The 26,770-nt window shown below is 52.2% G+C and overlaps 1 protein-coding gene across 1 annotated transcript; it reads left to right on the top strand.

Moving 5' to 3' along the window:
* The first annotated feature begins 4,141 nt into the window (after positions 1 to 4,141).
* Positions 4,142 to 26,094, top strand: pmt (phosphoethanolamine methyltransferase). The gene is made up of 12 exons (XM_080184877.1): positions 4,142 to 4,822; positions 10,643 to 10,817; positions 13,957 to 14,112; positions 15,601 to 15,737; positions 17,577 to 17,731; positions 19,140 to 19,328; positions 19,858 to 19,947; positions 22,043 to 22,132; positions 22,773 to 22,895; positions 23,885 to 24,016; positions 24,714 to 24,830; positions 25,750 to 26,094. Exons 1-12 carry the CDS (start codon positions 4,813 to 4,815, stop codon positions 25,933 to 25,935), a joined length of 1,560 nt encoding a protein of 519 aa, XP_080041003.1. The 5' UTR covers positions 4,142 to 4,812; the 3' UTR covers positions 25,936 to 26,094.
* The last annotated feature ends 676 nt before the right edge of the window (positions 26,095 to 26,770 follow it).

A 26,770-nucleotide genomic window follows, 5' to 3' on the forward strand; every position in this document is an offset into this window, starting at 1 on the left:
GAAGGGTAGGGTTAGAGAGCCGTGGGTAACTAGGGATATTGAGGACCTGGTCAGGAGGAAGAGGGAGGCGTACATTAGATCTAGGCATTTGAGGACAGAGATAGCATTAGAAGAATACAGAGAATGTAGGAGAGAACTTAAAAGGAGCATCAGAAAGGCAAAAAGGGGCCACGAAATGGCTTTGGTGGGTAGGATTAAGGAAAATCCTAAGGCATTTTACTCCTATGTTAGAAACAAAAGGATGGTTAGAGGGAAGATTGGTCCTCTCAGGGACAGAGGAGGGGAACTATGCTTGGAGCCTGGGGGAATGGGGGAGATCTTGAATGAATACTTTGCGTCGGTATTCACGCAGGAGAGGGGCCTGATGTCTGGTGCTGTGCTTGAGGAGTTTGAGGATCCGTTGAGGGAAATAGTCATCACGAGGGAAGAGGTGTTGGGACTTTTAGACAGTATAAAGACGGATAAATCTCCGGGGCCTGATGGCATCTATCCCAGGCTGCTAAGGGAGGTGAGGGATGAAATTGCTGGGCCTCTGACGCAAATCTTTGTCTCTTCTTTGGACACAGGTGAGGTCCCAGAGGATTGGCAGATTGCAAATGTAGTACCGTTGTTTAAAAAGGGTCAGAGGGATAACCCAGGGAATTATAGGCCGGTGAGCTTGACTTCAGTTATAGGCAAGCTAATGGAGAGGATCCTCAAGGATAGGATGTATGAACATCTGGAGCGCTACAATCTGATCAGGGATACGCAGCATGGCTTCGTTACAGGGAGGTCGTGCCTTACGAATCTAGTGGAATTTTTTGAAGAGGTGACAAAAACGGTTGACGAAGGACAAGCCGTTGATGTTGTCTATATGGATTTCAGTAAGGCGTTTGACAAGGTCCCTCATGGTAGGCTGATAGAAAAGGTGAAGGCTCATGGGATACAAGGCCAGGTATGTAGATGGGTGGAGAACTGGCTTGGGAGGAGGAGACAGCGGGTAGTAGTGGAAGGCTCCTTTTCCAATTGGAGGTCTGTCACCAGTGGTGTGCCGCAGGGCTCGGTACTAGGACCTCTTCTATTTGTAGTATATATTAATGACTTGGAAGAGGGGGTAGGTGGTGTGATCAGCAAATTTGCTGATGACACTAAGATGGTTGGATTGGCGGGTACTGAGGAGCAGTGCCTGGCAATGCAACAGGACATAGACAGGCTGGTAGATTGGGCAGATAGATGGCAAATGGAATTTAATCTGGAGAAATGCGAGGTGATGCACTTTGGCCGGAATAATGTGGAGGGGAGTTATACGATAAAAGGTAGAACTATCCGGAGTATAGATACGCAGAGAGACCTGGGGGTGCAAGTGCACAAGTCCCTGAAGGTGTCGGTGCAGGTGCAGAATGTGATGAGGAAAGCGTATGGTATGTTAGCCTTCATAGGAAGGGGTATAGAATATAAGAGTAGGAGTCTGATGTTGCAGTTGTATAGAACGTTGGTTAGGCCTCACTTGGAGTACTGTGTCCAGTTCTGGTCGCCGTACTACCGGAAGGATGTAGAGATCCTGGAGAGAGTGCAGAGGAGATTTACCAGGATGCTGCCTGGTATGGAAGGGCTGTCTTACGAGGAAAGATTGAACGAACTTGGGCTGTTTTCCCTTGAGAGACGTCGGCTGAGGGGGGATCTAATAGAGGTTTATAAGATTATGAAGGGGATAGATAGAGTAAATGGTGGTAAGCTTTTTCCGCTATTAGAAATGGATAGAACGAGGGGTCACGGGCTTAGGGTGAGGGGGGCTCGGTATAAGACAAATATTAGAGGGCAGTTTTTCACGCAAAGGGTAGTGGGGGTGTGGAATGCACTGCCGAGTAAGGTGGTGGAAGCAGGCACGCTAGGGTTGTTTAAGAGTCACTTAGACAGCCACATGAGCGGTCTACATATAGGGGGATATAGCAGGCCTTACTAAACATTGTAGGCTTGGGATTCCGTTTTTGCCTCAGGGATGTTACAGTCTTTGCCTGTTTAATAATGAATTTTTTGTCTCCACAGGCATTTAAGTCCACCTTGTTGACCAGCAAGGGGCATGCATGCGGCAGGTTGTAGTGGGCTGCTCTTGGATGTTGCTTCGGGAGTTGCCTATTGCTTCATGTCGTTAGTGTGCTTAAACTGGACCATCTCGAGGGCAACATGACAGCTCAGAGACTATCTCTGTTGCTGTGCGGACACATGGATTTGGGCCTGTGTCTGTGGGAGTTTGCGCGTTCTCCCCGTGGTTGCGTGGGTTTCCTCCGGGTGCTCCGGTTTCCTCCCACATCCCAAAGATGCGCTTTTAGGCTGATTGATTGGGATACAAATTGTCCCTATATTGGACCTCCCTGATCCTCGCACATTAGGCGTAGACTAAAATCATGAATAGGTCACTGAGACAATGGGACGGTGGCGCGGGCTCGTTGGGCCGAAGGGCCTGTTTCCCGTGCTGTGTTGTTCTTTGTTCTTTTGTTCTTTGTTCTAAGCCAGAGGGTGGTTGTAGAGGGTTGTTTTTCAAACTGGAGGCCTGTGACCCGCGGTGTGCCTCAGGGATCAGTGCTGGGTCCACTGTTATTTGTCATTTATATTAATGATTTGGATGAGAATATAGGAGACATGGTTAGTAAGTTTGCAGATGACACCAAGATTGGTGGACAGTGAAGAAAGTTATCTCCGATTGCGACAGGATCTTGATCAATTGGGCCAGTGGACTGACGAATGGCAGATGGAGTTTAATTTAGATAAATGTGAGGTGATGCATTTTGGTCGATCGAACCAGGGCAGGACTTACTCAGTTAATGGTCGGGCGTTGGGGAGAGTTACAGGACAAAGAGATCTCGGGGTACATGTTCATTGCTCCTTGAAAGTGGAGTCACAGTTGGACAGAGTGGTGAAGAAGGCATTCGGCATGCTTGGTTTCATCGATCAGAACATTGAATACAGGAGTTGGGACGTCTTGTTGAAGTTGTACAAGACATTGGTAAGGCCACACTTGGAACACTGCGTACAGTTCTGGTCACCCTATTATAGAAAGGATATTATTAAACTAGAAAGAGTGCAGAAAAGATTTACTAGGATGCTACTGGGACTTGATGGTTTGAGTTATAAGGAGAGACTGGATAGACTGAGACTTTTTTCTCTGGAGCGTAGGAGGCTGAGGTGTGATCGTAAAGAACAAAGAGCAAAAACAGCCTGGGAAACAGGCCCTTCGGCCCAACGAACCCGTGCTGCCATTTTATCATTACCAGTCCCCCCTCCACCATGACCCTTATCTATGCTTATGGCATTCCACATTGAGGGAAACTAATTTAGGGACAATTTATTACCTCCAATCAGCCTAATCTTATAGAGGTCTTTAAAATAATGAGGGGCACAGATCAGCTAGATAGTCAATATCTTTCCCCAAAGGTAGGGGAGTCTAAAACTAGAGGGCACAGGTTTAAGGTGAGAGGGGGGAGATACAAAAGTGTCCAGAGGGGCAATGTTTTCACACAGAGGGTGGTGAGAGTCTGGAACAAGCTGCCAGAGGCAGTAGTAAAGGCGGGTACAATTTTGTCTTTTAAAAAGCATTTAGACAGTTCCATGGGTAAGATGGGTATAGAGGGATATGGGCCAAGTGCGGGCAATTGGGGCTAGCTTCAGGGTTTAAAAAAAAGGGTGGCATGGACAAGTTGGGCCGAATGGTCTGTTTCCATGCTGCAAATCTGTATGACTCTCGCCAATCTGCTCCCCTCTCACAGTAATGTGGGGTGAGGTTTCGTGACGGGTTTGAGTGTAGGAAGAGGGGTGAGGGGGTGATTTAATATCCCCCTCTATTCACATCTGGCCTACAGCCCCACCTGCCACCACCACCCCCCTCCCTCCCTCACCTTGCTGCTCCCCTACCCTGCAGGCGAAGGATGTGACTTCAAGTGTGCATTGACAGTCAGATTTGGTTGGGCACCAAAAACAAATCTGGAGTGTCGACCCCCCTTTAAGAAACTCACCGGGACCCCGGAAGCGGAGCTGACTGGCCTCCTACGGACACACCCACCCAATCAGCGACTGCCCTGGTGTAGCAATATCTGGTTCTACCGGCCCTCGGCCAATGGGACGCAGTGGAGGGCGGGACCGCTCAGCTGGCATTTAAAGCGAGCTCGTTAGTCGGTGATAAACTTCCTCCTGATTCTCACCCTGCTGTCTTTCTTTCGCCTTGATTCCTGGGACAAGCCGGGAATTTGGGATCGGATTCTCGGTGGGAAAAGTTTACCCCTCCCCATTCCTCTGTGTTTGCGTGTGTGTGTGTGTGTCTGGCACTGGATGAGACCCAGAGGGCAATTGCACAATTTCAGGAGCAGGAGTTACACTCGAACCAGGCTGGCCATACATGCGGTCAGAGCTCAGATCTGTGTGTGTGTGTGTGTGTATGTGTGACTGCGCCCGCCTCTCTCTCTATGTGTCTGTGATTATCTCTGTATGCAACTGTCTCCATGTGAGTCTCTTGTCTCTCTCCCTCTCTGTGTGACTGTCTCTCTGTCTGTGACTCTCTGTCTCTCTGTGTCAGTCTCTGTCTCTCTGTGTCAGTCACTGTCTCTTGAGTCAGTCTCCGTTTCTCTGCGTCAGTCAGTCTCTGCCAATCTGTGTCAGTTCCTGTCTGTGTCTCTGTGTCAGTCTCTGTTTCTCTGTCAGTCAGTCTCTGGTTCTCTGTGTCAGTCAGTCTCTGTCTCTGTGTGTGTGTGTCAGTCTCTGTCTCCCTTCTTTTCACATTGAAAAGGTATCCAAATTGACTCGATTTGAGTGAAATTTCACCAGGATCCCCCATTCTCAGCAATGTCAGAAGGTGAGATCCCGCTCAACACTTTTCAAATCTCTTGTACAGTTGGAATTAATCATTTAGTTTTAGGAGACCTCAGCTCCATGTTGACCTTTTTAAGAAAAGGATGTTTCTGAAGTTGATTTGGTTTATTATTGTCACATGTACAATAATACATGTACAGTGAAAAGTATTGTTTCTTGTGCGCTATACTGACAAAGCATACCATTCATAGAGAAGGAAAGGAGAGAGTGCAGAATGTAGTGTTACAGTCACAGCGAGGGTGTAGAGAAAGATCAACTTTACATGAAGTACAAAGAACAAAGAACTACACAGCAAGGGAAACAGACCCTTTGGCCCAAAGAGCCCGCGCCGCCATCTTAACAATGTGTTTTTTCTCCTCCACCCTTGACCCATGTCTATGCTTATGGTACCCCCATTGGAAACCAGATTAAGGGGAGAATAATTTAGGGACAATTTGTAAATCCATTCAAAAGTCTGACAGCAGCAGGGAAGAAGCTGTTCTTGAGTCGGTCGGTATGTGATCTCAGACTTTTGTATCTTTTTCCCGATGGAAGAAGGTGGAAGAGAGAATGTCCGGGGTGTGTGAGGGGGGTCCTTAATTATGCCGGCTGCTTTTCCCCAAGGCAGCGGGAAGTGTAGACAGAATCAATGGATGGGAGGCTGGTTTGTGTGATGGATTGGGCTAGATTCTCAATCCTTTGTAGTTTCTTGCAGTCTTGGGCAGAGCAGGAGCCCATACCAAGCTGTGATACAAGCTGGTTCAAAGAATTATTTTGGTGAATGTAATTTTTTTAGTTGGCTGTTTGGCAATGCCGATTTTTCTGTGATGGATTCCCAGCCTCTGACCTGCTCTGGTAACCACAGTATTTATATGGCTGGGTCCGGTTCAGTTTCTGGTCAATGGTGACCCCCAGGATGTTGATAGTGGGGGGGGGATTCAGTGATGCTGTCCTGTACTCTCCATTGAAGACCGATGTAGAGATGCCCGCGTTGGACTGGGGTAAACACAGTAAGAAGTCTCACAACACCAGGTTTATTTGGAATCATGAGCTTTCGGAGCACTGCTCCTTCATCAGGTGAGTGGAAAGTTGGGGTTTCACAAACACGGCAAATATAGACACAGACACAACTGCAAGGTGATGGTTGGAATGCGAGTCTTTACAGGTAATCAAATCTTTACAGGTACAGACAATGTGAGTGGAGAGAGGGACAAGCACAGGTTAAAGAGATGTGTATTGTCTCCAGACAGGACAGTTAGTGAGATTTTACAAGCCCAGGTAAGTCATGGGGGTTACAGATAGTGTGACATGAACCCAAGATCCCGGTTGAGGCCGTCCTTGTGTGCGGAACTTGGCTATCAGTCTCTGCTCAGCGACTCTGCGTCGTCATGAAGACCGCCTTGGCGAACGCTTACCCGAAGATCGGAGACCCTTGACTGCTGAAGTGTTCCCCGGCCAACAACACTTGACGGTAATGGTTGTATCAGGCCAGAGGTTACAGATTGTGCTGGAGTCCAGTTCTGCTGCTGTTGATGATGCTCAGTGTCTCCTGCATGCCAAGTCTTGAGTTGCTCAATTGAAGTCTGTCCCATTTAGTGATAGTGCCACACAGCACGATGGAGGTTGTTCTCAATGTGAAGACGGGACTTTGTTCCCACAAGGACTGTGCGGTAGTGACACTGAATGATACTGTGATGGACAGATGCGTCTGCGGCAGACAGGTTGATGAGGATGGGGTCAAGTACGTATTCCCCTCTTATTGGTTCCCTGATCACTTGCCCCAGTCCCTGTGGTATCTAGACCTAAGTTCGTAGTGTCACCAGATCTCTTTAATTCCAGGGGGGGATAGACTCACATTGGAAGCCATTCAGAGAAGGTTTGATAGGCTGATTCCTGTGGGGAAAGTGGGGTGGGGGGGGCTTGTCTCATGGCGGTAAGGATTGGGCAGGTTGGGGGCCTGGAACCCCTTTGGAGTCTAGAAGAATGAGAGGGGATCTTATTGAAATAGTGTCATAGAGATTTACAGCATGGAAACAGGCCCTTCGGCCCAACTTGTCCATGCCACCCTTTTTGTTAACCCTAAATTAGTCCCAACTGCCTGTGTTTGGTCCTTATCCCTCTATATCCATCTTACCCATATAATGCTTTTTAAAGACAAAATTGTACCCACATCATCTACTACAACCTCTGGCAGTTTGTTCCAGACACTCACAACCCTCTGAAAAACATTTCCCCTCTGGACCCTTTTGTATCTCTCCCCTCTCACCTTAAACCTATGCCCTCTAGTTTTAGACTCCCCTACCTTTGGGAAAAGATATTGACTATCTAGCTGATCTGTGCCCCTCATTATTTTATAGACCTCTATAAGATCAGTCCCTCAGCCTCCTACACTCCAGAGAAAAAAGTCCCAGTCTACCCAGTCTCTCCTTATAACTCAATCCATCAAGTCCCGGTAGCATCCTAGTAAATCTTTTCTGCACTCTTTCTAGTTTAATAATATCCTTTCTATAATAGGGTGACCAGAACTGTACACAGTTGTACAACTGTGCACATACCTGATTTTGAGTGAAAGTGAGGGGTTGGGGGGTGGGGTGGGGGGGGGGGGGGGGGGTGGTTTGACAGGGTGGCTGCTGGGAAGCTGTTACCTCCCCCCCCCTCAATGAGGGAATGTAGAAGGCGGAGGAGTGAGGGGAGGGCGCAGTTTCAGAATAAGGTGGGGGGGGGGGTCTCTCTCCCATTGAGGATGGAGATGAGGAGGAATTTCTTCCCTCCCCTCCCCCCCCCCCCCCCCCACAAAGAGAGCAGTGGGGGCATTGAATATATTCGAGGTGGGGTTAGAGAGATTGCTGGTTGATATGGGGGAGGAGGGGCGGGGTTTGAGTTTATGGGGGGAGAGAAAAGAGATTAGACAGATAAGATTGAACGGTGTAGCAGACTCGATGGGCTGAATGGCCTCCGCCTCATGTTTCTACTGGCACTGGAAGTGATCAGGACAGACGTGGTAACCTCGATACCAAGCCAGCTGCGTTCAAGGACCTCTGTACGTGATCTCTGAACCCACCACGTACACACGAGCTACTGTGTACACATTCTGTGCGCACAACAGCCTGACACTGGAATCTGTTTGGTGTGTATGTGCGTGTGTGAAAGTTACATTGCTGAAGAGTTATCAACAACATTGATTTAGTATTTCAATATTTACACAGCCTTTTGAACTGCTCTGTGTCAAACTGAACACAACTTAAACATATCAGTATCTGTCCTGGGAGTGTCTGATGGGCACAGTGTAGAGGGAGCTTTACTCTGTATCTAACCCCGTGCTGTACCTGTCCTGGGAGTGTTTGATGGGGACAGTGTAGAGGGAGCTTTACTCTGTATCTAACCCGTGCTGTACCTGTCCTGGGAGTGTTTGATGGGGGGACAATGTAGAGGGAGCTTCACTCTGTATCTAACCTCGTGCTGTACCTGTCCTGGGAGTGTTTGATGGGCACAGTGTAGAGGGAGCTTTACTCTGTATCTAACCCTGTGCTGTACCTGTCCTGGGAGTGTTTGATGGGGGGACAGTGTAGAGGGAGCTTTACTCTGTATCTAACCCTGTGCTGTACCTGTCCTGGGAGTGTTTGATGGGCACAGTGTAGAGGGAGCTTTACTCTGTATCTAACCCTGTGCTGTACCTGTCCTGGGAGTGTTTGATGGGGGGACAGTGTAGAGGGAGCTTTACTCTGTATCTAACCCCGTGCTGTACCTGTCCTGGGAGTGTTTGATGGGGGGACAGTGTAGAGGGAGCTTTACTCTGTATCTAACCCCGTGCTGTACCTGTCCTGAGAGTGTTTGATGGGGGGACAGTGTAGAGGGAGCTTTACTCTGTGTCTAACCCTGTGCTGTACCTGTCCTGGGAGTGTTTGATGGGGGGACAGTGTAGAGGGAGCTTTACTCTGTATCTAACCCCGTGCTGTACCTGTCCTGAGAGTGTTTGATGGGGGACAGTGTAGAGGGAGATTTGGGAATGAGTTGTAGCCTCGATGGGTGGTGTTCACTCTGTGTGAGTGTTGAATTTAGTGACTCATTAACTTGATATGTGAAAATCTGCAATGATTAATCCAGAGGCCTCCAGGTTAACGCTCTCAGGGGGAAACCCGGTTCGAATCCCGCCATGGCAGATGGTGGAATTTGAATTCAATAAAAAAACATCTGGAATTAAAAATCTACTGATGACCCATTGTTGGAAAAGCCCATCTGGTTCCCTTTAGGGAAGGAAATCTGCCGTCCTTACCCCGGTCTGGCCTACATGTGACTCCAGAGCCACAGCAATGTGGTCGACTCTCAACTGCCCCTCTGAAATGGCCGAGTGAGACACTCAGATCAAGGGGCAATTAGTGATGGACAATAATTGATGGGGCTAGCCAGCGGCAGTCACCAGAACGATCAGAAAAATCTGAGCATTTCGATCGGAAGTTAACTGTGTTTCCACTGGTGCCGGAGCTGATGTCCCTCAACGCTGTCCCCGGAGGGAGGAAGGATGGGAGTGAGAGACCAACTGTGAGCCATGAGGCGGCTGACAGATTGTCAGTGCTAAGCAGATGATTGAATATTTCTCTGGTGGTTTCCTCTGTGTGTTATTAACTCAAGTCCTCAGCCGAACAGGGTTCAACCGGTTAATTTCAACACATTACATAATTAAAAGTATCTCTCCCTCATTAGCACACCTCCCCATCCCTCAGTTAATTACAAACCCAACGTGCAAAACTGCAGCTCTGAACAGGGTGTAAGAGTGGACTCCCTCACCAATCCATCACCTAATTTCCTCAAATATCATCCTGCCACATTGCCCCATGGGACATTAAACTGACAGTAAAAGTGGGATTAGACTGGGTGGGGATATTAAAGGGTGCGGGGAGTGAGGGAGGAGTGGGATTTGACTGGGTGGGATATTAAAGGGTGCGGGGAGTGAGGGGGAGAGTGGGATTAGACTGGGTGGGATATTAAAGGGTGTGGGGAGTGGGGGGGGGCGGGAGTGAGATTAGACTGGGTGGGATATTAAAGGGTGCGGGGAGTGAGGGGGGAGACTGGGATTAGACTGGGTGGGGTATTAAAGGGTGCGGGGAGTGAGGGGAGAGTGGAATTAGACTGGGGTGGGATATTAAAGGGTGAGGGGAGAGTGGGATTAGACTGGATGGGATATTAAAGGGTGCGGGGAGTGAGGGGGAGAGTGGGATTGGACTGGGTGGGATATTAAAGGGTGCGGGGAGTGAGGGGGAGTGGGATTTGACTGGGTGGGATATTAAAGGGTGCGGGGAGTGAGGGGAGAGTGGGATTTGACTGGGTGGGATATTAAAGGGTGCGGGGAGTGAGGGGAGAGTGGGATTTGACTGGGTGGGATATTAAAGGGTGCGGGGAGTGAGGGGAGAGTGGGATTAGACTGGGTGGGATATTAAAGGGTGTGGGGAGTGAGGGGGGAGTGGGATTTGACTGGGTGGGATATTAAAGGGTGCGGGGAGTGAGGGGGGAGTGGGATTTGACTGGGTGGGATATTAAAGGGTGCGGGGAGTGAGGGGAGAGTGGGATTAGACTGGGTGGGATATTAAAGGGTGTGGGGAGTGAGGGGGGAGTGGGATTTGACTGGGTGGGATATTAAAGGGTGCAGAATCTCTCTCTGTCATCGGGACGGGAATAAGTCTCAAACTCCAGAGAGCGAGCGGAAAGGAACGTTCCGTTGAGGGTGGATGGGAGGAGGCAGGTGTGGGACAGACACGCCAGTAGATGGGCTGAATGGCCTTGTTGTGTGCTGGAGCTCGGAGTAAATTTTGATTCCTTCCCCTTGCAGCAGCGAGGAAGACAATGTCCGCTTTCTGGGTGGAACATTCTAGCGAGGCGACGATTGAGGAGATGATGTTGGATTCAAGAGCGGAGGTTATCACACAGCTGGAGACCCCCGAGATCCTGTCCATGTTACCCCCTCTCCGGGGGAAGCGGCTGTTGGAGTTGGGAGCAGGAATTGGGTAAGTTTCTCCCTCTGACCACCCCACCACCCCCGTCCCTGGTGCGTGGACACAGTGTCCAAACCCGGAGCCCACCCCTCAACACCCAGTTTCTCAACCCCCCCCCGCACAGGTACTCGACTGCAGGAACCCTCACCCACGCCCTCGTTCCCTTCAGACTCGATCACCTCAGTGTAGACCTGGCTGCTCCCCCACAATCTCCAGCTCCTCCGCCCACTCCCTGTCTCCATAACCTCCTCCAGCCCCTACACCCCCTCCCTATCTCTGTAACCCCCTCAAGCTCCTACACCCCCTCCCTATCTCTGTAACCCCCTCAAGCTCCTCCATCCCCTTCCTATCTCTAACCTCCTCCAGCCCCTACACCCCCTCCCTATCTCTGTAACCTCCTCCAGCCCCTACACCCCCTCCCTATCTCTGTAACCTCCTCCAGCCCCTATATCCCCCTCTCTATCTCTGTAACCTCCTCCAGCCCCTACACCCCCTCCCTATCTCTGTAACCTCCTCCAGCCCCCTACACCCCCTCCCTATCTCTGTAACCTCTTCCAGCCCCTACACCCCCTCCCTATCTCTGTAACCTCCTCCAACCCCTACACCCCCTCCCTATCTCTGTAACCCCCTCAAGCTCCTACACCCCCTCCCTATCTCTGTAACCCACTCCAGCCCCCTATATCCCCCTCTCTATCTCTGTAACCCCCTCCAGCCCCTACACCCCCCTCCCTATCTCTGTAACCCACTCCAGCCCCCTATATCCCCCTCTCTATCTCTGTAACCTCCTCCAGCCCTTACATCCTCTCCCTAGTTAATTGGGGGAGTCTTTGGGAAGGCAAAGGGATGTCTGGTAAGTGGGATGTTTTCAAAAGTCTGTTAACCAGGATTCAGGGTAAACACATTGCTCTTTGAGTGAAGGGCAAGGCTGGCAGAAGTCAGGAATCGTGGATGACTCGGGATATTGAGGCCCTGGTCAAGAAGAAGAAAGAGGCACATGACGTGCATAGGCAGCTGGGATCAAGTGGATCCCTTGAAGAGTGTAGGGGGTGTAGGAATAGAGTTAAGAGAGAAATCAGGAGGGCAAAAAGGGGACATGAGATTGTTTTGCCAGATAAGGCAAAGGAGAATCGAAACAGCTTCCACAAATAGATAAAGGACAAAAGAGTAACAAGGGAGAGAGTAGAACCTCTTAAGGATCAACAAGGTCATCTGTGTGCGGATCCACAAGAGATGAGTGAGAAAGCATGGATGTTCGGGAACTTGGGAAAATAAATATTGATGTCTTGAGGAGTGTACATATTACAGAGAAGGAGGTGCTGGAACTCTTAAAGCGCATCAAGGTAGATAAATCGCCCTGACCTGATGAAGTGTATCCCAGGACACTGTGGGAGGCGAGGGAGGAATTTGCGGGTCCCCTAGCTGAGATATTTGAATCATCGATAGTCACGGGTGAGATGCCTGAAGATTGGAGAGTGGCAAATGTTGTGCTTTTGTTTAAAAAGGGCTGCAGGGAAAAGCCTGGGAACTACAGGCCAGTGAGCCTCACATCTGTGGTGGGTAAATTGTTGGAAGGTATGTTGAGAGACAGGATCTACAGGCATTTAGAGACACAAGGACTGATTAGGGACAGTTAGCGTGGCTTTGTGAGTGGAAAATCATGTCTCACAAATTTAATTGAGTTTTTTGAAGGGGTAACCAAGAAGGTAGATGAGGGCAGTGCAGCTGATGTTGAATACAGGAGTTGGGACGTCTTGTTGAAGTTGTACAAGACATTGGTAAGGCCACACTTGGAATATTGTGTACAGTTCTGGTCACCCTGTTATAGAAAGGATATTAAACTAGAAAGAGTGCAGAAAAGATTTACTAGGATGCTACTGGGACTTGATGGATTGAGTTATAAGGAGAGGCTGGATAGACTGGGACTTTTTTCTCTGGAGTGTAGGAGGCTGAGGGGTGATCTTATAGAGGTCTATAAAATAATGAGGGGCACAGATCAGCTAGATAGTCAATATCTCTTCCCAAAGGTAGGGGAGTCTAAAACTAGAGGGCATAGGTTTAAGGTGAGAGGGGAGAGATACAAAAGGGTCCAGAGGGGCAATTTTTTCACACAGAGGGTGGAGAGTGTCTGGAACAAACTGCCAGAGGTAGCACAATTTTAAAGGTGGGTACAATTTTGTTTTTTTAAAGGCGTTTAGACAGTTACATGGGTACGATGGGTATAGAGGGATATGGGCCAAATGTGGGTAATTGGGATTAGCTTAGGGATTTTAAAAAAAGAGGGTGGCATGGACAAGTTGGGCCGAAGGGCCTGTTTCCATGCTGTAAACCTCTATGACTCTATCTCTGTAACCTCCTCCAGCCCCCCACCCTCTCTCAATCTCTGTAACCACCTACTCCAGCCCTTAAACCCCTCCCTATCTCTATAACCCCCTCCAGTCCCTACACCCCCTATCTCTGTAACCTCCTCCAGTCCCTATACCCCCTCCCTATCTCTGTAACCTCCTCCAGTCCCTACACCCCCTCCCTATCTCTGTAACCTCCTCCAGTCCTTACACCCCTCCAAGATCTCTGCGCTCCTCCAATTCCAGCCTCTTGAGCATCCCCTGATTCCCATCGCTCCACCATTGGCGGCCGTGCCTTCGGCTGTCTGGGGGGATCCTAACCTCTGCAATTCCCTCCCTAAATCTCTCCACGTCTCTCTGTCTGTCTCTCTCTCTGTCTGTCTCTCACTGTACCCCAGTGAGAGTCAGCACCTTCAGGAGAGGAGGGGGGAGACCCTGTACCCCAGTGAGAGTCAGCACCTTCAGGAGAGGAGGGGGGACCCTGTACTCCAGTGAGAGTCAGCACCTTCAGGAGAGGAGGGGGACCCTGTACCCCAGTGAGACTCAGCACCTTCAGGAGAGGAGGGGGGACCCTGTACCCCAGTGAGACTCAGCACCTTCAGGAGAGGAGGGGGGACCCTGTACCCCAGTGAGAGTCAGCACCTTCAGGAGAGGAGGGGGGAGACCCTGTACGCCAGTGAGAGTCAGCACCTTCAGACGAGGAGGGGCGGGGGGACTCTGCACCCTGGTGAGGGTGGGTGGGGCTGAAGGGTTGGCGCTAATATGACGGGTTTGTGCTAACTCTGCGGTTTGAACTCTGTCCATGCCAGGAGGTTCACGGGACATCTGGCCAAGGTGGCAGCCCACGTGACGGCGGTGGACTTCATGGAGAAGTTTGTGGAGAAGAACCGTGAGCTGAACAGTGAGCACGTGAACATCAGCTTCCTGCAGGCCGACATCACACAGCTGGAGATGCCGAGCAACAGGTATGTGGCACTCAGGCCTACAACTCAGGCTTCACGACCCTCGGTGCGTTACATTACAAACACTGGCGTTCCAGATAGGGATTTTAACAGGAGCCAGTCTCTAAACCGACCTGGAATGTGAATGCAGGATGCCATACTCTCACAGTGAGGCTATTTGGCCCACCCTTCCTGTGCTAGCTCTTTGAAAGATCTATCCAATTACTCCTGCCTCTCCCACCCCACCCCCGCTCTTTCCCCCACATCCCTACAAGTGTTTTCTTTTCCACTATTTCCCCCCTTTGGAAAGTTCTGATTGAAACGGCTTCCACCGTCCCTTCAGAGGAAAACGAAATGAGAAATTGGTGACGGTTCTGATTAACATTCCTGGTCTGGATATCACTGGCTACGGCACAGTGCGGCGCTCCCTCGGCACCGACCCTCCCACAGTGCGGTGCTCCCTCGGCACCGACCCTCCCACAGTGCGGCGCTCCCTCGGCACCGACCCTCCCACAGTGCGGTGCTCCCTCGGCACCGACCCTCCCACAATGCGGCGCTCCCTCGGCACCGACCCTCCCACAGTGCGGCGCTCCCTCGGCACCGACCCTCCCACAGTGCGGCGCTCCCTCGGCACCGACCCTCCCACAGTGCGGCGCTCCCTCGGCACCGACCCTCCCACAGTGCGGCGCTCCCTCGGCACCGACCCTCCCACAGTGCGGCGCTCCCTCGGCACCGACCCTCCCACAGTGCGGCGCTCCCTCGGCACCGACCCTCCCACAGTGCGGCGCTCCCTCGGCACCGACCCTCCCACAGTGCGGCGCTCCCTCGGCACCGACCCTCCCACAGTGCGGCGCTCCCTCGGCACCGACCCTCCCACAGTGCGGCGCTCCCTCGGCACCGACCCTCCCACAGTGCGGCGCTCCCTCGGCACCGACCCTCCCACAGTGCGGCGCTCCCTCGGCACCGACCCTCCCACAGTGCGGCGCTCCCTCGGCACCGACCCTCCCACAGTGCGGCGCTCCCTCGGCACCGACCCTCCCACAGTGCGGCGCTCCCTCGGCACCGACCCTCCCACAGTGCGGCGCTCCCTCGGCACCGACCCTCCCACAGTGCGGCGCTCCCTCGGCACCGACCCTCCCACAGTGCGGCGCTCCCTCGGCACCGACCCTCCCACAGTGCGGCGCTCCCTCGGCACCGACCCTCCCACAGTGCGGCGCTCCCTCGGCACCGACCCTCCCACAGTGCGGCGCTCCCTCGGCACCGACCCTCCCACAGTGCGGTGCTCCCTTGGCGCTGGGGGTGCGCCGGTGGTGGGGGGGGGGGTGGAGGGGGGGTGGTGTTGGTGTTGTTGGTGCTGAGATTTGCCTCTCAGGATGAGGACAGGGTCAGGAGCAGTTGGAATCTCCCTCACCTCAAACCAGGACCAGGCCTCAGGCTGTGGAGCCGCCATTTCTGAGTGGTTGGTGCTTGACCCTTGATCTTTCTTGACCCCCGTATCTCCTGACCTTTCAGCTTTGATGTGATATTCTCAAATTGGCTGTTCATGTACCTGACCGATGTGGAATTGTTGAACTTGACTACCCGTCTACTATCCTGGCTGAAACCTGGGGGTTATCTGTTCTTCAGAGAGTCCTGCTTCTATCAGTCAGGTAGGGCTGGACACCTCATTTCAACTAGATTTGATTTATTAGTGTCACATGTATTGGGATACAGTGAAAAGTATTGTTTCTTGTGCACTACACAGACAAAGCATACTGTTCATTGAGAAGGAAACAGAGAAGATTGTCATCGACTTCAGGAAGTGTAAAGGAGAACATGCCCCTGTCTACATCAACGGGGATGAAGTAGAAAGGGTCGAGAGCTTCAGGTTTTTAGGTGTCCAGATCACCAACAACCTGTCCTGGTCCCCCCCCATGCCGATACTATAGTTAAGAAAGCCCCGCCAACGCCTCTACTTTCTCAGAAGACTAAGGAAATTTGGCATGTCCACTACGACTCTCACCAACTTTTACAGATGCCCCAGAGAAAGCATTCTTTCTGGTTGTATCACAGCTTGGTCTGGGCTCCTGCTCTGCCCAAGACCGCAAGGAACTACAAAAGGGTCGTGAATGTAGCCCAATCCATCACACAAACCAGCCTCCCATCCATTGACTCCGTCTACACTTCCCGCTGCCTCGGGGAAAAGCAGCCGGCATAATTAAGGACCCCACACACCCCGGACATTCTCTCTTCCACCTTCTTCCGTTGGGAAAAAGATACAAAAGTCTGAGGTCACGTACCGACCGAATCAAGAACAGCTTCTTCCCTGCTGCTGTCAGACTTTTGATTTTATTATTGTCACACATATTGGGAGACAGTGAAAAGTATTCTTTCTTGCACACTGTATAGATGAAGCATACCGTTAATAGACAAGGAAAGGAAAGAGTGAAGAATGTAGTGTTAGTCACAGCTAGGGTGTAGAGAAAGATCAATTTAATGCGAGGTAGGTACATTCAGAAGTCCACTGTCTATGGATGGGAGGCTGGTTTGCGTGATGGATTGGTCTACAGTCACGACCTTTTGTAGTTCCTTGCGGTCTTGGGCAGAGCAGGAGCCCAGACCAAGCTGTGATACAACCAGAAAGAATGCTTTCTATGGGGCATCTGTAAAAGTTGGTGAGAGTCGTAGTGGACATGTCAAATTTCCTTAGTCTTCTGAGAAAGTAGAGGCGTTGGTGGGGCTTTCTTAACTATAGTGTCGGCACGGGGGGGGACCAGGACAGGTTGCTGGTGATCTGGACACCTAAAAACTTGAAGCTCTCGACCCTTTCTACTTCATCCCCGTTGACGTAGACAGGGGCATGTTCTCCTTTACACTTCCTGAAGTCAATGACTGTCTCCTTTGACTGATGTTGAGGACAGCTGACTCAGTGACAGTGGCATAGTGGGATTGTCTCTGGGCTAGTAATCCTCTCGGAAGGGAACCTCTGGGTTTGAATCCCATCTTGGTGGAATTTAAATTCCATTTATAAAATCGGGAATTATAAAGCTTGCCTCAGTAACGGTGACCCTGACAAACTCGCATCGATTGTGGGAAAAACCCATCTGGTTCCCTTTAGGGAAGGAAATCTGCCGTCCTTACCCCGGTCCGGCCTACATGTGACTGGGTGACTCTCAACCGCCCCTCCAAGGGGCAACTAGGGTTGGGCAATAAATGCTGACACAGCCAGTGTTGTCAATGTCCCAGGAATGAATAAAAATAAGATGTATAAAAGGACCCCCAAACTGAAGCCTTGATTGGCCAGTTCTACTGGCTCTGAACTCGAGGTGGGGTCCAAGTGCGTCTGGGTGGACATCGGGACAGGAAGTGAAACGTGCAAAGGGATAGAAGGAGAAGGGGAGAGATGGAAAAGAGTGGGAGGAGGCTCGTGTGGAATAGAAACGTCAGCAGAGGGGCTGAATGGCCTGTGATTGGAAATTGAGTTTTTTTTCCTCTGTTTTCTCACTGAGGTAATGTCAGGAGGGAGTTCAATCCCACCCTGTACCGGATGCCAGCCGATTATAACCACATCCTCACCTCCGGAGTGCAGCGGGAAACGGCACTGGGGCAATCGCTCTGGGGATTCGAAATTGTCATGAGCAAGTCGGTGCAAGCTTACATCAAGGTACGGCGGGGGAGAGAGAATGTGGGACCTGCTCCCGCGGAGGGGGACGGGAGGAGGTGGGGTGGTAGAGGCTGGTGGGAGGAGGGGGTAAGGCCGATGGGTGGAGGGACTGTGGGGAGGAGATGACTTGAAGTGGAGGCAGTGTGCCTCACAACACAGTGGATGTATCTTGGGTAGCAGAGTCTCTGGGTTCCATCAAGGATCTCTCTCCCTCTGTGGGTCACTCTCTCTCTCTCTCTGTGGCGCTCTGTCTCTCTCTCTATCTCTGTGGCGCTCTGCCTCTCTCTCTCTCTCTCTCTCTGTGGCGCTCTGTCTCTCTCTCTCTCTCTCTCTGTGGCACTCTGCCTCTCTGTCTATCTGCCCCCCTCCCTTGCCTGCTGCCCCTCCCTCTCTGTCCCTCATTCGTCCACTGCCTCCTCCTCTCTCTGTCTCCCCCTCCCTGTGTCTCTGTGGGTCTCCCTTTTGATCATTTGGGCCAGTGGGCTGACGAATGGCAGATGGAGTTTAATTTAGATAAATGCGAGGTGATGCATTTTGGTAGATTGAACCAGGACAGCACTTAGTCAGTTAATGGTAGGGGGTTGGGGAGAGTTACAGAACAAAGAGATCTAGGGGTACAGGTTCATAGCTCCTTGAAAGTGGAGTCACAGGTGGACAGAGTGGTGAAGAAGGCATTCGGCATGCTTGATTTCATCAGTCACAACATTGAATACAGGAGTTGGGACGTCTTGTTGAAGTTGTACAAGACATTGGTAAGGCCACACTTGGAATACTGTGTACAGTTCTGGCCACCCTATTATAGAAAGGATATTATTAAACTAGAAAAAATGCAGAAAAGATTTACTAGGATGCTACCAGGACTTGATGGTTTGAGTTATAAGGAGAGGCTGGATAGACTGGGACTTTTTTCTCTGGAGCGTAGGAGGCTGAGGGGTGATCTTATAGAGGTCTATAAAATAATGAGGGGCACAGATCAGCTAGATAGTCAATATCTTTTCCCAAAGGTAGGGGAGTCTAAAACGAGAGGGCATAGGTTTAAGGTGAGAGGGGAGAGATACAAAAGTCTCCAGAGGGGCAATTTTTTTACACAGAGGGTGATGAGTGTCTGGAACGAGCTGCCAGAGGTAGTAGTAGAGGCGGGTACAATTTTTTCTTTTAAAAAGCGTTCAGACGGTTACATGGGTAAGATGGGTATAGAGGGATATGGGCCAAATGCGGGCAATTGGGATTAGCTTAGGGGTTTAAAAAAATGGCTGCATGGACAAGTTGGGCCAAATGACCTATTTCCCCGCTGTAAACCTCTATGACTCTGTGACTATGAGTCTCTCTCTGAGAGTCTCTCTGTCTCTCTCTCTCCCTGAGGTTCTCTCTCTCTCTCTGAGGTTCTCTCTCTTTCTCTCTCTCTCAGTTGAAGCAGAACCAGAACCAGGTGTGCTGGCTCCTACAGAAGATTATCCGCAATCCCTCCGCCAATCAGGGATTCCAAACATTCCAGCAATTCCTGGACAATAAGCAATATTCCAGAAGCAGCATCCTACGCTATGAGAAGATATTCGGACACGGGTTTATCAGCAGTGGAGGCCTACTCACGACCAAGGTACCACCCTCACTCTCGCCCTCCTCACTCTCACTCTCCTCTCTCGCTCTCGCCCTCCTCCTCTCTCACTCATGTGTTTATCCAGTTCCCCCCAAACATATCGGTACTATTTACCTCGAGCACTCCCCGTGGGAGCGAGTCCCACATTCTCCCCCACTCCCCCCGTGGGAGCGAGTCCCACACTTTCCCGCTCTCTGGGTAAAGATGTTTCTCCTGAATTCCCCATTGGGTCTATCAGTCACTATCTGATATTGAAGGCCCCCTCAGTCTGGTCTCTGCCCCACACAAGGCAACATCTTCTCCATGTGGCCCCTATCCAAACCCCCTTTATCATTTTAAAAGCATTGATCGGGGTGCCCACCCCCCTCCCCCCACCACCCCCCCCCCCACCCCCCCACCCCCAGGCTTCTCTGTTCCAGAGAAAGGGACCCCCCCCCCCGCCCCCCCCGCCGACCCGACAGGCCTACGTAATCTTCCTGGTCGCTGCGAGCAATGATTGTAATGAGTATTCTCTCTCTCTCTCGGACAGGAATTTGTCGAGGTGTTAGGCTTGGTTCCTGGCCAATCAGTGTTGGATGTTGGGTGTGGTATCGGAGGTGGAGACTTCTACATGGCCAAGGTAATTGGGTGGGACGGGCCTGTTACAGTGGTCGCCATGGACACCGGTGCTCAGAGTGCCATCTGCCACCATTTTGCTGACACCAGTTGCATTGTGGGTCTTACCCAGTTGGCCTCAGTCCCTCTCCCTCCAGCCACTCCCTCTCCCTGCAGGCAGCTCCGCAGGGACCCCTCGGACCTAGGGATTGATTGCCCGAGGCCGGCTCCAACCCCGCTGAGGACCCCCAACCCCTCCGTGGGAACCAACCCCCCCATTGGGACCCAAGGGAGGCCATTGGGTGCTGCAATGGATGCTGGGAGTGAACCATTGTGGTCAACAGGGGAGAGGGGCAGAGAGAGGGAGATGGAGGCAGAGTGGGGGGAGACAGAGAGAGGGAGAGACAGAGTTTAAACATTATTTATTAGTGTCACAAGTAGACTTACATTAACTCTGCCGTGAAGTTACTGTAAAACTCCCGTAGTTGCCACACTTTGGTGCCTATTCGGGTACACTGAGGGAGAATTTAGAATGGCCAATGAATCTAACCAGCAATTTCCCACAATAAGATTGGTTCTAGGTTGTCAAAACCATCAGATTTAAATTGAATAGGTTCTTGGTATCTAAGCGCCTGATTCAAATTGATTGGCTGAATTCAAAAGCCTGTTGTCTTGGTAACAACGCTGCTTGGTCGTTCGATACTAATGTTTCAGTCTGTGTACTCTATGTATACTTTGCAGTTTTAAATCTCTCAGCACAAAAAAAGCACCACCTTTTATCGGGACACCCGATGCTACCCCCCTCCCCCAAACCCCCTTGGACATTTTTCAATCCTACAACATCAAATTCTAATTTCCTACCTCCCTGGTGTACAATTACTCAACCCAACTACACAACATCCCTGTCAGAGAGAGAGACAGCTCTGACATCCATCATTCTGAAGTGCTTTGAAAGGCTCGGTTCCTCCCTCTGCGACGGGATCCTGAGCTTCCTAACCCACAGACCGCAATCACTAAGGATCGGCAACAACACCTCCTCCACCATCATCCTCAACACCGGTGCCCCCACAAGGCTGTGTTCTCAGCCTCCTACCACACTCCTTACACACCTATGACTGTGCGGCTAAATTCCCCTCCAACTCGATTTTCAAGTTTGCTGACAACACCACCTTAGCGGGTTGGATCTCAAACAAACAACGAGACAGAGTCCAGGAATGAGATCGAGAATCTGGTGAACTGGTCTGGCAACAATAACCTCTCCCTCAATGTCAACAAAACAAAGGAGATTGTCATCGACTTCAGGAAGCATAAAGGAGAACATGCCCCTGTCTACATCAACGGGGACAAAGTAGAAAAGGTCGACAGCTTCAAGTTTTTAGGTGTCGCCAACAACCTGGTCCTGGTCCCCCCGTGCCGACACTATAGTTAAGAAAACCCCACCACCGCCTCTACTTTCTCAGAAGACTAAGGATATTTGGCATGTCCGATATGACTCTCACCAACTTTTACAGATGCCCCATAGAAAGCATTCTTTCTGGTTGTATCACAGCTTGGTCTGGGCTCCTGCTCTGCCCAAGACTGCAAGGAACTACAAAAGGTCGGGAATGTAGCCCAATCCATCACACAAACCAGCCTCCCATCCATTGACTCTGTCTACACTTCCCACTGCTTCGGGAAAAGCAGCCAGCATAATTAAGGACCCCACGCACCCCGGACATTCTCTCTTCCACCTTCTTCCATCGGGAAAAAGATACAAAAGTCTGAGGTCCCGTACTGACCGACTCAAGAACAGCTTCTTCCCTGCTGCTGTCAGACTTTTGAATGGATCTACCTCACATTAAGTTGATCTTTCCCTACACCCTAGCTGTGACTGTAACACTACATTCTGCACTCTCTCCTTTCCTTCTCTATGAACGGTACGCTTTGTCTGCATAGTGCATAAGAAACAATACTTTTCACTGTATCCCAATACGTGTGACAATAATAAATCAAATCAAAATCACAGAGAGGGAGTGAGAAACTCCACACAGCAGATCAGGGGCAGTAGATGGGTGGTGAAAGAGGTGGTTATACTACATGCTGCGGTAATCATGGTAACCACCTTATCCCTGTTATTGTAGAATTACGGTGTGGAGGTGCTTGGAGTGGATTTATCATACAACATGGTGGAGATAGCGATGGAGAGAGCTGTAACAGAAAACACACCATTGGTAAGACACTCCCTATCTCTGTAACCTCCTTCAGCCCCTACACCCCCTCCCTATCTCTGTAACCTCCTCCTGCCCCGACACCCCTTCCCTATCTCTGTAACCTCCAGCCCCTACACCCCCTCCCTATCTCTGTAACCTCCTCCAGTCCCTACACCCCCTCCCTATCTCTGTAACCTCCTCCTGCCCCGACACCCCTTCCCTATCTCTGTAACCTCCTGCCCCGACACCCCTTACTTATCTCTGTAACCTCCTCCAGTCCCTACACCCCTCCCTATCTCTTTAACCTCCTCCAGCCCCTACACCCCCCTCCCTATCTCTGTAACCTCCTCCAGTCCCTCCCTATCTCTGTAACCTCCTCCAGCCCCTACAACCCTCCGAGATCTCTGCACTCCTCCAATTCTGGCCTCTTGAGCATCCCCCGATTTCCATCACTCCACCATTGGCGACCGTGCCTTCAGCTGCCTGGGGGCCCGGAGTTTCGGAATTTCCTCTCTAAACATCTCCACCTTTTGTCCCTCTGGCTCTCTCGCTGTCTCTGTCCCTCTGTGCGACCCATGGTGAGTATTTCCCTAAGCGAGAAGTTACAGCTCCTCACACCTTTTCCCTCACTCCCTCACTCCTCTCCCTCTCTCTCTCTCAGGTACAGTTTGAGATTGGTGATGCCACGAAGAGGGTTTTTGACGAGGGTTCGTTTGACGTGATTTACAGTCGCGACACCATCCTGCACATCGCTGACAAGGAGGCTCTGCTCAGCAAATTCTACGTGAGTCCCGACAGCCCCTCCCGCGGTGCGGCGCTCCCTCGGCACCGACCCTCCCACAGTGCGGCGCTCCCTCGGCACCGACCCTCCCGCAGTGCGGCGCTCCCTCGGCACCGACCCTCCCACAGTGCGGCGCTCCCTCGGCACCGACCCTCCCACAGTGCGGCGCTCCCTCGGCACTGACCCTCCCACAGTGCGGCGCTCCTTCAGTACTGACCCTCCCACAGTGCGGCGCTCCCTCGGCACCGACCCTCCCGCAGTGCGGCGCTCCCTCGGCACCGACCCTCCCGCAGTGCGGCGCTCCCTCGGCACCGACCCTCCCACAGTGCGGCGCTCCCTCGGCACCGACCCTCCCGCAGTGCGGCACTCCCTCGGCACCGACCCTCCCGCAGTGCGGCGCTCCCTCGGCACCGACCCTCCCGCAGTGCGGCGCTCCCTCGGCACCGACCCTCCCGCAGTGCGGCGCTCCCTCAGCACCGACCCTCCCGCAGTGCGGCGCTCCCTCGGCACCGACCCTCCCGCAGTGCGGCGCTCCCTCGGCACCGACCCTCCCACAGTGTGGCGCTCCCTCGGCACTGACCCTCCCACAGTGCGGCGCTCCCTCGGCACCGACCCTCCCACAGTGCGGCGCTCCCTCGGCACTGACCCTCCCACAGTGTGGCGCTCCCTCGGCACTGACCCTCCCGCAGTGCGGCGCTCCCTCGGCACTGACCCTCCCGCAGTGCGGCGCTCCCTCGGCACCGACCCTCCCACAGCGCGAAGCTCCCTCGGCACCGACCCTCCGACCAGTGCGGCGCTCCCTCGGCACCGACCCTCCGACCAGTGCGGCGCTCCCTCAGCACTGACCCTCCGACCAGTGCGGCGCTCCCTCAGCACCGACCCACCCGCAGTGCGGCGCTCCATGGGTTAAGGCGGGAGTGGGAGATGGGTGTGAGGGGGAGTGATGTGTGTGTGTGTGTGTGTGACCTAACGGGAATATCGTTGTGTTCCAGGTCTGGCTCAAGCCGGGTGGGAAGGTTCTGATCACTGATTATTGCTGTGGGGAAACTCCCTGGTCAACCCGCTTCCAGGAGTATGTGAGAGAGCGAGGGTACATCCTGTACACTGTCCCGAAATATGGCCAGGTTTGAATCCTGCTTACCCTTAATCCCTGCTTAACACTGTTCACCCTCCCCACTCCCCTGGGAGCCTGTCCTGCATTCTCCCCCACTCCCCACGGGAGCGAGTCCCACATTCTCCCCCAGTGTGGGAAACCGGGACTGTGTGCAGTAACTCCGAGTGTGGGGGATACGGAGACCGGGACTGTGTGCAGTAACTCCGAGTGTGGGGGATACGGAGACCGGGACTGTGTGCAGTAACTCCGAGTGTGGGGATACGGAGACTGGGACTGTGCGCAGTAACTCCGAGTGTGGGGATATGGAGACCGGGACTGTGCGCACTAACTCCGAGTGTGGGGGAGACGGAGACCGGGACTGTGCGCAGTAACTCCGAGTGTGGGGATAGGGAGACCGGGACTGTGCGCAGTAACTCCGAGTGTGGGGGATACGGAGACCGGGACTGTGCGCAGTAACTCCGAGTGTGGGGGATATGGAGACCGGGACTGTGCGCAGTAACTCCGAGTGTGGGGGATACGGAGACCGGGACTGTGCGCAGTAACTCCGAGTGTGGGGGATACTGAGACCGGGACTCTGCGCAGTAACTCCGAGTGTGGGGGATACGGAGACCGGGACTGTGCGCAGTAACTCCGAGTGCTGATGGTTCTAGGAATGACTGGATTTCTTGATCTCTGCCCCCTCCCCGCTCCGGGATTTGTTTGTACAGATGCTCCAAGATGTGGGATTTACCTGTGTTCGAGCCGAGGATCGGACGCAGCAATTTATGGACATTCTGAAGCTCGAGCAGCAGAGGCTGGAGACTGGACGGGCTGCTTTCTTGCAGGTAATGCTGGGGTCACAGGTCAGCAGCATTGACCCCTGACACCCTCAACCTTCGACTGCCAACCCCTCCCTCCCTTCCCGATCCGCGACCTCTGCCCTGGTGCTGAGCCACACAGACACTGGGTTCACAATGGAGATCTGAGTGAGGGGGGAGAAGGAGATTTGGACCTTTAGTTAGATTCGTCGCTGGCCGGCATTGCTTATCCATTCCTAATTATCCCTTGAGAAGGTGGTGGGTGAGCTGGAGGGAATTGGGTTTGTAATACAAACAAAGAACAAAGAACAACCCAGCACGGGAAACAGGCCCTTCGGCCCAACAAGCCCGCGCCGCCGCATCACCCTACACCTATTCTACCCTGCGTATCTACAAATAGAACCCCTGGGGCGGTGGTGTTTGATTTGTAATGAAACTGGGGCTGAGGGGGGGGCGGGGGTTGATTCTGTAATGGGGCAGTGGGTTGGGTTTGTAATGGGGCGGGGGTTGGGTTTGTAATCGAGCGGGGTTGGGTTTGTAATGGAGCAGGGGGTTTGGGTTTGTAATGGGACGGGGGAGTTGGGTTTGTAAAGGGGAAGGGGAGTTGGGTTTGCAATGGGACAGGGGAGTTGGGTTTGCAATGGGACAGGGGAGTTGGGTTTGCAATGGGACAGGGGAGTTGGGTTTGTAAAGGGGCAGGGGGGTTGGGTTTGTCATGGGGCAGGGGGTTGGGTTTGTAACGAAGCTGTGACTGGGGGATTGAGTTTGTTATACGGCTGAGGGGATTGGGTCTGTAATGGGACTGGGGGGAATTGGGTTTGCGACGGGGCTGAGGGAGTTGGGTTTGTAATAGAGCTGGAGGGGCATTGGGTTTGTAACGGATTTGGGGGCGGGTTGGGTTTGTAACAAGGGTGAACCTCTCTCTCTCTCTCTCTCTCTGTCTCAGGAATTCTCGGAGGATGATTACAATTACATCATGGATGGATGGAAGGAGAAGGTGTCACGTAGCGCAGACGGTGACCAGCGCTGGGGTCTGTTTGTGGCCGAGAAGCCCAGGGAGTGCGGAACGCCATGCCGTCCCGAGACATCCCCGGGATCAAAGCTGATAGCAGGAAACCCGGAGACGGAATGACGGAACTCCCACTGCCTTTTGGATCTGCACGAACTCTACCAGCACTGACTGGGCCGAACGGCCTCCTGCTGCTGTCCGAGGGGCTTTGGATTGTGGGATTTTTTTTAATGGATAATTTTAGAGTTTCTCCATTGGAGAATTAAACGTGTATTGCTAATCAACGGGAAATCCATCCCGCTGCCTCGATGTGTGTGTGTGTGTGTGTGTGTGTGTGAGACAGACCCCAAAAATCCACCCTATCCTTGTCCAGGCAAAGCAAGAGTGACAGAGGTTGAGGGGTGACCTGACAGAAGGCCACAAGATTCTGACGGACAGAGTGGATAGTCAGAAGCTTTTTCCCAGGGCGGAAGAGTCAATTACTAGGGGGGCACAGGTTTAAGGTGTGAGGGGCAAGGATTTGATTTGATTTATTATTGTCACATGTATTGGGATACAGTGAAAAGTATTGTTTCTTGCGCGCTAAACAGACAAACCATACCGTTCATAGAGAAGGAAAGGAGAGGGTGCAGAATGTAGTGTTGCAGTCACAGCGAGGGTGTAGAGAAAGATCAACTTATTGCGAGGTAGGTCCATTCAAAAGTCTGACAGCAGCAGGGAAGAAGCTGTTCTTGAGTCGGTCGGTACGGGACCTCAGACTTTTGTATCTTTTTCCCGATGGGAGAAGGTGGAAGAGAGAACGTCCGGGGTGCGTGGGGGGGGGTCCTTGATTATGCCGGCTGCTTTTCCCCGAGGCAGCGGGAAGTGTAGATAAAGTGAATGGATGGGAGGCTGGTTTGCATGATGGATTGGGCTACATTCACGACACTTTTGTAGTTCCTTGTGGTCTTGGGCAGAG

The sequence above is a fragment of the Carcharhinus amblyrhynchos genome, unplaced genomic scaffold (genome assembly GCF_965287045.1).
Source record: "Carcharhinus amblyrhynchos unplaced genomic scaffold, sCarAmb.v2.hapA scaffold_986, whole genome shotgun sequence".
NCBI classification, from domain to species: domain Eukaryota; kingdom Metazoa; phylum Chordata; class Chondrichthyes; order Carcharhiniformes; family Carcharhinidae; genus Carcharhinus; species Carcharhinus amblyrhynchos.